The sequence below is a fragment of the Nipponia nippon genome, unplaced genomic scaffold (genome assembly GCF_047370975.1).
Source record: "Nipponia nippon isolate SJK-2023a ecotype South Korea unplaced genomic scaffold, ASM4737097v1 scaffold_4, whole genome shotgun sequence".
In the NCBI taxonomy this organism is placed as follows: Eukaryota; Metazoa; Chordata; class Aves; order Pelecaniformes; family Threskiornithidae; genus Nipponia; species Nipponia nippon.
The window spans coordinates 13845303-13856950 of NW_028262358.1; the positions used below are offsets into that span (position 1 = coordinate 13845303).

Sequence of the window (11648 nt, forward strand, 5' to 3'; positions counted from 1 at the left end):
AGACATCTGAATGAAGAAACTGGCTGACAATCTTCCATTCTGGAAGTTAAGAATCTAGGCTCAGTTCAAAACCCACTAAGGTCAGTAAAAATCTTGCAAGGGGTTTCATCGTCCTTGGGTCGAGACCTTCATGGGACCAAAAACTTCTCTGCTCTCCCAAATGTAAAAGAAACCTGAGGTGGTGGTAAAATGCTGTTTTTCCATTAAAAAAAAAAGAAAGAAATCTGACTCCATTGCTTGGGAAGTTTCATTTCCAGGGCGCGTACCAGAGTGGGACAATGTCTACCCCTCTTTTGGGAGATGCTGAATGAATGTGGCAGCTATTGTGTGTGCTTGGGAGCCTCACAGCCGTTTTTCTTCTGCTGATATTTTCTTTTCTTTTCTGCTTTAATGAGTGTTTCTCTAATTGACTTGATGATTTCTGTTTAATTAGCACATTTTAGAGGAATGATCAAAAAATAATAAGATAAAGTAATCGGACAAGCATAGTGCGGAGGAATAATAGCTCCTTTGTGGGGCTAATTGGAGTGGACAGTCCATCGGCTAGTTTGGGGCTCCTCACAGTTGGATATTCCCAGCCTAGCTGTGCCGTGTGCCCAGGACTTCCAAGCACCCACATAGACCCAGCTCCAGTAGTCATTTCAATTAGCTTTAATGAGCTGTGAACGAGCACCAAGGAGAACCGAGTCTGGGCCTGCTCTGTTTTGCCGTTGCCCAGATTTTGCAGAAGGCTGCGGAAGCGGGCGGAGTTTGCCCAGGAGCTACGGCCAGCACAGGGCCCCGGGTACCACCAGGCAGAGCATCCCCCGGGAGGGCTGTGTCCCGGCTCACGCACCCTGTGTAGGACAGGAGGGAGTTGCCGACGGGGACGTGAGATGGGCAGGTAAACGGGACTAGAAAACAACAAAATGGAGTGGAAGCGAAAAGCACCAGCCGAAGGAGCAGCCAGAAGTCAGGGCTACGGCTGTTGTGCCTGCTCCACCTGGGTTTCTTCCTAAACACCCTGCCCCTCACATTCCCATTTGTCACCTAAAGGTTTACGCCTCTGGGACAAGCCCCAGTCTCCACCCTAGGAGCAGGGACAGGGCTTTCCATGGGCTACGTCACCTATAGCACCTGGAAATACACAGGGTGAGCTCTACTTGCTCACCAATTGCCAGTCATGCCTCTGGTTGCGGTTGTAGGTATAGCACCTTGATGGTCATTTGTTTGCCCTGTGTTTGGCGAGGAATTAATTAGGAGATGGGCTCCAGGCTGCTGTGACAGCTGTCTGTGTGCGGCACTTCCCAGCAGTTTGATTAATTCTGCGACGCTCCAGATGTGAGAGCCCTATGCATCGGCACATGGTTTGCTCTTAAACTCCACTTAAACCGTGACTGCTCTTCTGGTTTTAATCAAAGGCAAATGCCTTAAGACAGAAATCTGTGCAGAGGAATTAGTAGGGATGTCTCTGGGGCATGCAGAGTGGGACCTGGAAAGGGACCCCCCCTCTGGTGCCAAATTAGGGCTGCTGAGGCACTTGTGGTAAGTTCGGCTGGCGATGCTACAGCGCTAAGCAGGTGGTGTGCACGGCCAGCTGTGGCTGTGCTTACCGTGCAAACCCTTTGCTTCACCCACGTAAACTCAAACTCAAAAAGAAGTGCTTTCCACTGCCCAGCAGTGCCGGGAGCACAGATTTCCCCATTCATTTAACCTGGCCATGCTGCCTGCCCCTGCAAATCCATCACCCCAAAATGGAGGATATTTGGCCATGACATATACCTGCTCCTAACTGGCCAGGAGCACACGCATAACCCACCACTCAGCCCTGGCTGCAGCCTGAGAAAAGTCCCATTGCAAGAAGGAAGCCCACCTGTAACTCAGAGGTGGGGATTCAGCCTTGCAAAATACGGACGTGCCTCACTGCTGCCTTCTCCCCTAGCGATGGGCTATTTCTCAGTTCCTTTTCATCCGTGTGTCAGAGGCAGCGTTTTCACAACAGCCATCACTTCCCCATGCTCCCAGCAGGACATGGAGGAGGTGGAAGAAAAGTTCTTTTCCTTCTGTCCGTGCTTACTAAGGCAGGGACCTTCCCGCCAGGCTCCCACCCTTGCCAAATTGCCTGTGTTGCCGTCGGCTGGCTGCTCGCCCTGCTGCGCTCCACTGCTGGGCCACCTTACACCCATGCAAGGTCCGCCACGGCCACCAGCCAGCTGGCTGAGCTTGCCCTGTAGAGCGGGCACCTGAGGGCTGTGGCTTTGATACCGTCCCTGGGGACCAGGCTCCAACCTCGCTCCCGTGCCGGGTTGCCGGGAGCTGATGTGGGTGCGTGGCGTGGAGCAGGCGGGGAGCACAGGGCTGTGGCTGCCGGTGCGGGTCTGACGGGTGGGTGTGCGGCAGGAGCTGGGCTGTCGGAGAGGGGTTCTCTGTCCAGCATGGAGCATGGGAGCCTCTTCCCCCCAGGGCTGCCTGAAACTGTCAGATGGTCCTTTATTATTGACCTGATTCATATCTAAACCAGGGAGGTGAAAGCTGTCTTATCCCATTACTAATCCCCTAAACCAGGCCCTTCAATACCTTCTCCTTGCTTCCCCCTCCTCATTGCTGCAGCAGGTGGTTGTAAGGCGAGGGCACATCCTTCCAGGGTTTCCCTGAGTTTCATGTCCCCGCAAAGACAAAAACGCACCGTCCGCTGGCTCAGGAGCCATCATCGGCCGAGGAGGGTCTGCCAAAATGTTGAACGTATCTGTAATCCCCCAAGGACTTGCAAGGCTTGTCCCTGGTGTCCAAAGGGGACAGCCCCAGGCACCCGTCCCATCCTGTGCGCCCTGACGATGCCATCCCATAGGGTGCTGCAGGGTACGGTGGGTGCCTGATGTGGTGCTGGAGCAGCCACGGGGAGGAGGGGACACCTCGGGGACTGTCCCACCTCGCAGTCCTGCAAAGTGCAGCGGGGAGCAGAGTGCAGGGGACGGGGGTGCTCCAGCATCAGCTGCGGGCAGCACCCACCCCTACGACGTGGGTCTGCGCTGGGGCCGGGGTGCTGCGGCCTCCGCCCGCCCTGGCCGGAGCCCTCGTGGAGGGGCTGGGTGCTGGGGCACCCTGGGGCTGCCGGGCCGGCTGGCGCAGGTGCCCTGCCCACGGCGGGGGGGGGGAACCCCAGGGAAATTAGAGCAAGGGGCGATGTTTGATGTTCTGCTCTTTAAGCGATTAATAATCTTTCGGCGTCGGAGAATCAGCTGAAAATCTTCCCTGGAAAATAATGAGCAGAGAAACATTTACTGATTAGTCTAATCCCAGCTAATCCTATCTGATGAGCATATATCAAGATATCCTTTAACTGATTTATTGTCCAAAGGACCAGTGGAGATGCCCCTCTCCACCATGGCCAGGGGAGCCGGCGGTGGCAGCAGGTGCGTGTCCCCCACCCTGTCCCGCAGCCCCGTCCCCCACGGCACCGCCACGGCCGCCCTCCGCCCCGGGCAGCAGCGCCGTATCCAGGCCACCTCCCCAGCACGGGGAGATTTAATCGCTATTTCCATTTCTGCATCTATCGGCTTTCTCTTGGGTTTGAGCTTTTATGTTTCATAAACTGATTAGGAGCAATTATACGCGCTTTATCCCCAAACTTTCCAAATGCCTAGGCCATATGCATATTTAAGGCTTCATCATCTCTCCCAACAGCTCAGCCCGAACATAAACTGCTGAAATCAAGCTGATTCTGGGACAACGTCAAAAATTAGGGTTTTATCCACTAATATCTGCTCGGACAGGAAATTTGTTGTGGGTGGTGGCCGGATTATGGCTTCTAATTACTGTGGCAGATCCTCCCTGCCCAGCAGTGAAAGTCTCCGATTCCAGCAAAACTGCGGCAAAACCACTCAGGAGAAGCGAAGGTGCCCAAGGGGACCCTGGGTGCCCCGTCCCTGGGTGGGGGGCAGCCCTGGGTGGGGATGCCCCAAGCATTCCTGCATCCCGAGCACATGGGGACCCCCAGTTGGTGGCTTTGGGAGTGTGACCCCCCCCAGCTCCCGCTCCCCTCACGCCCGTTTGCCTTTCTCGGTGCGAAGCGCGATGGCCCAGAGGGTTCCCCCCCCAGCCCCCAGCGCTGGCCACGGCAATTATCCTAAATGAAAGTTATTGTTCTGCTAATCCCGGGAACAGCTTGCGAGGGGAGATTTGGGTCTTTCTTTAATAATGCAAAGTTAATGCGGAGTCCCCTTGTAATTATCTTTATCAGAAGGACCCTCAGTTAATCTGACCGTCCGGCGAAGGCCCGGATCAGGCGGCCCGTGTAAGCCGGTTGTAAATCGTTTCCATCAACAGATGAAGGGAAGGGGGGAAAAAATTGCAGCCCAGGTGCAAGAATCTGGGAGCAAAAGGGAGCATGGAGGCAAGGCACCTCAAGGTGGCCCCGGCCCCGGTGGGGGGGGCACCTGGGGCCGGGGGACAGAGCGGGCTGGTGGGACACCCTGTCTGGGACGTGGGGCTGAAGGGCCACGGGGCGGGATGGGGGGACCGGGGAGGGGACCTGGGGAGGGCCCAGGGGGGCCCTGGGGAGGGGACATGGGGACAGGGCCGGGGAGAAGGCCCGGGGAGGACGGGGCGGGGGGGTTGTGGGGGAGCTGGGTGGCCGGGACCGGGGGCGCAGGGGAGGGCTGAGGGGGTCCTGGGGAGGGACCGAGGGGCACCCGGGGAGGGGATGGGGGGGGCCGTGGGGCGGGGGCCGAGGGGAGCGGAGGGAGGGGCGGCGGGGGCCGGGGGAGGGGCGCGGGGGGCCCGGGGGGGCCGGGGCCCGTTAATCCGGGGATTGGGAGCGCCCCCCCGTCGGCCCGGGGCGTGATTGGAGCCGGGGCCGGCGGCGGGACGATAAAAAGGGCGGCGGGCGGCGGTGCCGGCTCCGGGCCGGGCCAGGCGGCGGCGGCGATGCCGGGCCGGGCGGAGCCGTCGGGGGGACGCTCGGCGGCGGGGCCGGTGGCGGTGCCCGTACCGGTGGCGCCGGGGGCGGCGGCGCGGGCGGGCGGTCCGGGGCTGCGGGCCAAAGGCTTCGCCATCACCGACCTGCTGGGGCTGGAGGCCGAGCTGCAGCCGCCCCCCGGCCCCCCCCCCGCCGCCGCGGCCGCCGGTGGCTACGAGGGCGGCGGGGCGCTGGGGCTGGGGCTGGGGCTGCTCTGCGGGCTGGGGGGGCCGGGCGGCCCCTGCCTGCTGCCCGCCCCGCTGCCGCTGCTGCCCGCCCGCGGCCCCCGCCCGCCCCCCGGGCCGCCGCCCGCCGCCCGCCGCCACAAGGAGAACGTCTCCGGTGAGCGGGGCCGGGACCCCCGAGCATCCCCCCGCATCCCCCCCCGTCCCGGCAAGGGTGGGAGCCGATCCCCTGCCCCGGGATAGCGGCACCGGCGCGGTGCTCCGGCCTCGGCCGCCGCCCCGATGCCGCCGGTCGCTGTGGGGAGGGGACCCCCGCCCCGGGCCCGCGCCCCGCCGGCAGCTGGAGCCGTGTTTGGGGAGCGGGGTTTGGTCCCCCCTGCTCCCGACGGGAATGTGACTCTTCCCCTCCCGCATGCCGCTGCTGCCAGACGAGGACAGCCTGTCCGGGGACGCCGGCGACATGAAGATGTCCAGCTCCCAGGTCAAGAGGAAGAAACGCCGGCACAGGTAGAGCCCGAGAGCGGGGCTGTCCCCCTTCTCGCCTCCCGCTGTCCCTCTGGTCCCCAGGCCCGGGCGGTGGGTGTCCCCACGGGCGCGACAAAAGAGAAGGGCTTGCAGCCGGGGTGGGGGGAGGATTTTCAGGAGGGGGCTGCCAGCCCCGCTGCTCGCCGTGAGGGTCTGGATCGTCTCACGGGACGCTCTCTCCTCTCGGCAGGACGGTGTTCACAGCTCACCAGCTGGAGGAACTGGAGAAGGCTTTCAACGAAGCTCACTACCCCGACGTCTATGCCCGGGAGATGCTGGCCGTGAAGACGGAGCTGCCGGAGGACAGGATACAGGTAGGTGGCTGCGCCGTGGAGTCTGCGGGCTGCCGGTGCCCGGCTGTCTCTTCTGCTCTATGGCCAGTGGTGGGAGGGTGGTGGCACTGAAATGCTGCGGGTGGTGGGAAAGTGGTGGCACTGAAATGCTGCAGGACGCTTGTGGGGGCGGCTCAGCTTCCACCCCCCGGCGCTGAACAGGCTCCAAATGGAAATGCAGAACCAGGGGACCGAGCTGGCCCTGACAGCGGCTCGCTGCCGGCAGCTTGGCTCTGGAGACCCAACTCGGGCAGGAGTTGAGAGCGATTCAGGAGCTGCTGGGCTGGGCTGTGTCCCGCCAGCTTGCTCAGTAGCTTGGCCCTTTGAGGGACACGTGGTATTTTAGGGCCTGATCCTGCCCCACTGTGGAATAGCTTAAGAATGGGGTGGTAGTCTGGGCAGCAGCCAGGCTGTATCTACACCCCTTGAGCCTTCCAACGCAGGAAGGGGGTGGGGAGAGGGACCTCAGCACCCTCTGTCATCATCGGTCACTGCATTATGGACCCCTTTTTCTGGAGAGGTCGGTGCTCCGTGCAGAGGCAGCGGAGGGGCCCTGGGGGCAGGCGGAGCGTAGGGTGACTTTGGCTGGGATCACCCTCCTGTGCCACAATCAGCCTCCTGTAACGTGTGCTCCCTCTCCCCCCCTTCCTCCCCCCTCTCACTGACACCCACGTGTGTGCCCTCCCTCACCCCTCTCCCCGCGCACCGCCCTGGCTGCTCTCCTGTCACCACTGGTGCGTCCGCACCCCACGCTCGCACACCCAAACCCCTCCACGCACCCCCGCGGCTGCCCCTTTGCCCCGGACGCACGCTCCCCCGTGCCCAACGGGCCCTGGACGCCCGGCCGCGGGGGCCGTCTCCTCCCCAATCCCACCCCTCCGTGCTCTCCTGGCTGTTACCCCTGAAGGTTTGGTTTCAGAACCGAAGAGCCAAGTGGCGGAAGCGGGAGAAGTGCTGGGGCCGGAGCAGCGTGATGGCCGAGTACGGCCTCTACGGGGCCATGGTGAGGCACTCCATCCCTCTGCCCGAGTCCATCATCAACTCCGCCAAGAGCGGGCTGGTGGGATCCTGCGCCCCGTGGCTGCTGGGTAAGTGGGAGCTTGGGGCTGGGGGATTCAGGGGGGCGGCTGCGGAGCGAACGTCCCTTCCTCTTTCGCATGGCCGTCCTTGCCTTTTCCCAGAAAAGAACGGCGCCTCGGCCATGAGCTGTACGCAGGCTGGCGAGCGCCGTGGCTTTTCCACTCCCTCCTCACAGGGAAAACCTTTTACTGCCATATCAGACAGGTGCTTGTGCGTGGTTAGGGACGGCTTCCTAGTGCTAGCAGCCAGCGTGATGGGAGTTGCAGGGCGTCTAGGAAGTCATCACCCTCCCCCCCAAACTAAAAATAATGCTACCTCAGAGCGACCCTCTGCTCATGCACGGTCCTACACTGAGGCGGCGCTTGAAATCCAGGCTGGGATGGGCCGTCACAGCACCCCTCTCCCTGGAAGTCTTCCCTGCTGCAGGGGAGGTACGGACCAGTTCTGCGGCAAGCCATCCCATCGGGCTGCAGAGAGCAGCTGGCAGGGCTCCGGGTCGGGGAAGGCTGGTAGCTAGCGTGAGTTTTCCTCGGGATGCAAGCGAGAGCTGAAAGAAGCAGCAGGAGGGCAGGGGGTGATGCTGAGCGGTCCCGGGCAGAAATAAGCAACCAGCGCTCTTGGCTTTGCTCTCTCCCCTCTGCAAGGCATGCACAAAAAGTCCATGGAGGTGAGCAGGAAGGCAGAGAGCCAAGAGAAGCTGGCAGATGGCTGGCGAGCGGAGCAGGAGGAGGAGGAACTCAAAGGGAAGCAGGCCAGTTCTCAGAGGGGCTCCGACAAGCTTGGCCCTGCAAAAGATTTGGAGGACACAGCCATCGACCTCTCCAGGACAGCCAAGCACGAGAAGAGGGGTGTACTGAGGCAGTGCATCAATGGGGAGCCCCCCACAGAGCAGAAGGACAGGGACCACTGAGCTTGGGCTGCCCCGGAGGAGGCCAGGCCTCACAGCTTCCTGGCGAGATAATACTATTTATTGATTTATTGATATATATATTTTTTCTTAAATAATTGAACTTTTATCTGAATTCAGGGCATTTTAAAACTGGGCACACACATCCCCTTGTCCCCTCACTTTCCAGCTGTTCACTTCTCAGCAGAGCCGGGGTGGAGGGTGGGAGAGGCGTCCCAACGGGGCCAAGAACAGTGCGGAAACGAGACCGCGTTGTGGTCAGCGTGGACGGTTGCTGGGGAAGAGCCACCCTTCCCCTCTGGGCTGTGAACACTTCCCTGGCCAGCCAGGAGCACAAAGAGCAGCGATGCAATGGGAGTTGCTCCCTTCTCAAACGCACGGGTGCACAGAGGGTGCGGGAGTTTACAGACGCCTTCTCCGAGCACTCCCACCCCTGCACGGCGCCCGCGTGGCAAGTCCCTCCGCTTTGAACACGGAATTCTTCCACCTCGAGGAGCAGCAGGGTTTTTAAACACGGTAGGGTTCATCCTCAAGCTGGTGTAACCTGACAGACGCGCCGGTTTATACCTCCTGAGGATCTGGCCTGCCAATGCAGCCTTATCACTGGATTTACACTGTGTAGCTTCCTTAACTCATATTTCGGAGAAGGGGGTAAAGACATTTTTGTTTATGCAATGATTTTGTACGCTCTTGAATGTTATCTGCCATACTATGCATAATAGAACAGACCTTTTTGAAAACCAAGCCATAGTACCCTGGAGCAACTAAACAATTTTGTGAATTGACATAAGAAGATATTTTGTAATTGTCTGTAAAAAGTGTTAATGTCAGAGCTGTTTCTTGGTCGTCCTATATTTATGTCTAAAAGCACTTTAGTGATCTGGATTTTTGAATGTGGCTCTTCCTGTTTTGTCCACCATTTATTTATTACGCATCCATAAATAAAATCGTGCCGTATCTTTGGTTTTCATGTTCTGCATCGCAGTTTGTACCTTCCTTTGGCACATCTCGTGGTAGTTGCTAGCTTTGAGCAGATCCGCTGCAGACTCGTGCCTAAACTGGGCCGGAGAGCTCTGCTGAGGCAGTGTAGTTGTTCCAAGGGGGCAAAGCAAAGCCCTCGTGTGTCTCCCCAGAACTGAGGTCTCGTCCACTGGCCTCCACGTGCCAGAAGGTGAGTGATTTGTGCCTGTCAAAGAGCCAAACCACGGCTGATGGGTTAGGAGATAGTCCAAAACGGAGCACTCGGACAGTTCCTGAGGGAAGTCACAGGGAGAAAGCTGCTCCATTCTCCCAAGGGCTGTTGAAAATGCTTCTCAGTACAGCTCAAGCACGAGGTTCTTCACTGAAATGTCTCCTGCCTGGACAGCAGGAAAGGCACTCTGCCTCTCGGGTCTCCGTGCAGCGCTCTCCTCCTCCTGCTGATCCTGGTGCTTTGGAGGGTGCAGAGTTGGGCCCTGCATCCCCACGTCTCTTGTGGTTAAACACAAGGAGCAGCCGCTCACTTGGGCGAGGTGAACGCACGGTGGGAGGTAGCGCTGGGGGCACCACTGCCTCCCGGGGAGGCACACAGAGCAGCCCCGTGGTCCCAGCCGCACCAGCACCCCCAGCGAGGCGCAAGGGCGCCGTGGCCATCCAACTGCCCAGCTCCTGGCTGCGACGGGTCCTCATCTCGTGGCTGGGCTGAACTGGCCCACACACACGCCGCCACAGCTCTCCTGGAACACCTCCAGTTTCATCTGCTGGCCAAAACATAACGGAAAATTATTCAGAAGGTTTTATTACAATCTGAATAATTCCAATTTGGAAAGTTTCCTAATACAGCTCAGGGGGTGTGCGGCCATGTAACGATGCTGTCACCTGCCTCTGCTGCTGGGTCTGGCTCCTTGCACACAGGCAGCCACAGGCTGTGCCGGGCAGGGGGAGAGCGGTGGGACGCTGGCTGGGAACAGCAGAGCAATAAAAGTGGCATCTGCAGATTTCCTGCCTTTCCCCTCCTCTGCTCGGCCAGGCCCCGCTGGGCGGGGGGGGGGGGGGAACATATGCATGGCAAATACAAGCTTTGCAGCAAAAAAAATGTTTGCTGGGGGGGCCGTGGGGAGCACGGTTCAGGGAAGGACCAGCCAGGGCTTACTGCAGCAGCAATTAGGCTTGCCGAGAGCCGAGACTTAGCACATTGGAGGCCTAATCCTGCCTGAGCAGCATCTGCAAACCTTTTATTTGGGCCGTGCCATGCTGGCACTGGATGCCTGCAATCATTTTTTTTTTTTTGCCCTGCCTGCATGCAGATGGCCTGGCTCTTCGCCTTGTGCTGGGTGCAGCGCTGCGAGAGCAAGCACGTCACCACCACAACTGCTGCAAGGGAAAACACCACAGCCCCGGCCCCGCGCAGGGTGCGGAGAACTCTCCCGTTAGGGCCGGGTGGGCTCCCAGCTCTCACCTCACACTGCGAAGGGGGAGTCATGGGGAGGGCTGCTGGCCCGAGGCACTTTTTGTGTGCCAGGAAGTAACGGTTGCCACCAGGAGCTGGTCTGGTCTGGCAGGGTCTGGTGGGGCAATCCTTGGAACAGGGACAGTCACTTGCCTCTTGGCTGCCTGCACTAAGCCTGGCAGGGAAGTGCTCGCTGTCCTTCCATGTGTCGCTGTGGTTGTAGCGGCAGTAGGAGTAGGGCAGCACGTTCTCCTTGTCATTGTTTCAGATTTGATCCATCCTGAGATCAGTGGTAGTCAAACCCGGCCATGGCTCCTGTCAGTGCAGGTTCAGGCCAGGGCAGGTCACAACAGTGTGACAGAAGAAACCCTTGACTTACGGCAACGGCTGCCGCTTGCTCACATCTCCACTGCTGCAGCGCGGTTGCCCATGGCGAGACCCCGCAGCCATCTTGGTGACCGCACCGGGACCTGGCTGGCATGAGCTTCCCTCTGCGAGGGGCCCTGGGGGTCCCTCAGCCACAACACCAGGGTTTGCTCAGGCGGGAGACCCCTTTGACGTGGCTCGGGCAAGAGGAGTCGGTAACGTCAAAGCCACTGTTCAGCAGCCAGCGCTGCTGCAGCCTCGCTTCAGCTCATCCGGGCTGCCGCCCACCCTGGCACATCCAGGTCTTTCCACAGCGCCTATGTACAGCACTAGCTGGGGACTTAAGCGATATGCTAAACCAGTCATGGAAGAAGGGACGAGGAAAGGGAAAAGGGAATAAAATCAGATTATTTTGGTGTGTCTCTCGGCTTTTACAGGATTGGAGGCTGACTGTTGGACATGCACGTCTGGGGCTTGCAAGGAGGCAGTGGGGGCGTCCTGGTGATGGGCCCAGAGCTGGCCAGAACAGAGAAGGCTGCAGGGCTGCATTTGCAGAAGCATCTTCATGGTGCCATTTCTGCACAGCTTAGTAATATTAATTTCTAATTGGCATCTTGTCTCAGCCACCGGCTGGATTTTCAGATTGAGAGGTTAGGGAGTATGAAGATTTTGTAAGCACTCCCTCGTGTGGAGCTGGGCGATGGGACGCAGGGAGCAGGCCAGGAGCGGGAAGGCCGGCTGGAGTCCTTGAGGCAACCAGAAGCCTCGCTCCTTCCCCTCAGGCCAACAGACCCCTGCGGGGCGACACGCAAGGGTGTCTGGATGCAGAATTAAAGAATCCTACGGGGGTTTGTTTTTCATTACTTGCTTCTCAGCTCACTGACAAGCA

At 59.5% G+C, this 11648-nt stretch overlaps 1 protein-coding gene across 1 annotated transcript; it reads left to right on the forward strand.

Annotated features, from left to right (window-relative positions):
• Positions 1 to 4905: 4905 nt before the first annotated feature.
• Positions 4906 to 8927, forward strand: VSX1 (visual system homeobox 1). The gene is made up of 5 exons (XM_087776390.1): positions 4906 to 5278; positions 5550 to 5628; positions 5837 to 5960; positions 6886 to 7066; positions 7703 to 8927. The coding sequence occupies exons 1-5, from the start codon at positions 4906 to 4908 to the stop codon at positions 7966 to 7968; spliced, it is 1023 nt and encodes a 340-aa protein (XP_087632516.1). The 3' UTR covers positions 7969 to 8927.
• The last annotated feature ends 2721 nt before the right edge of the window (positions 8928 to 11648 follow it).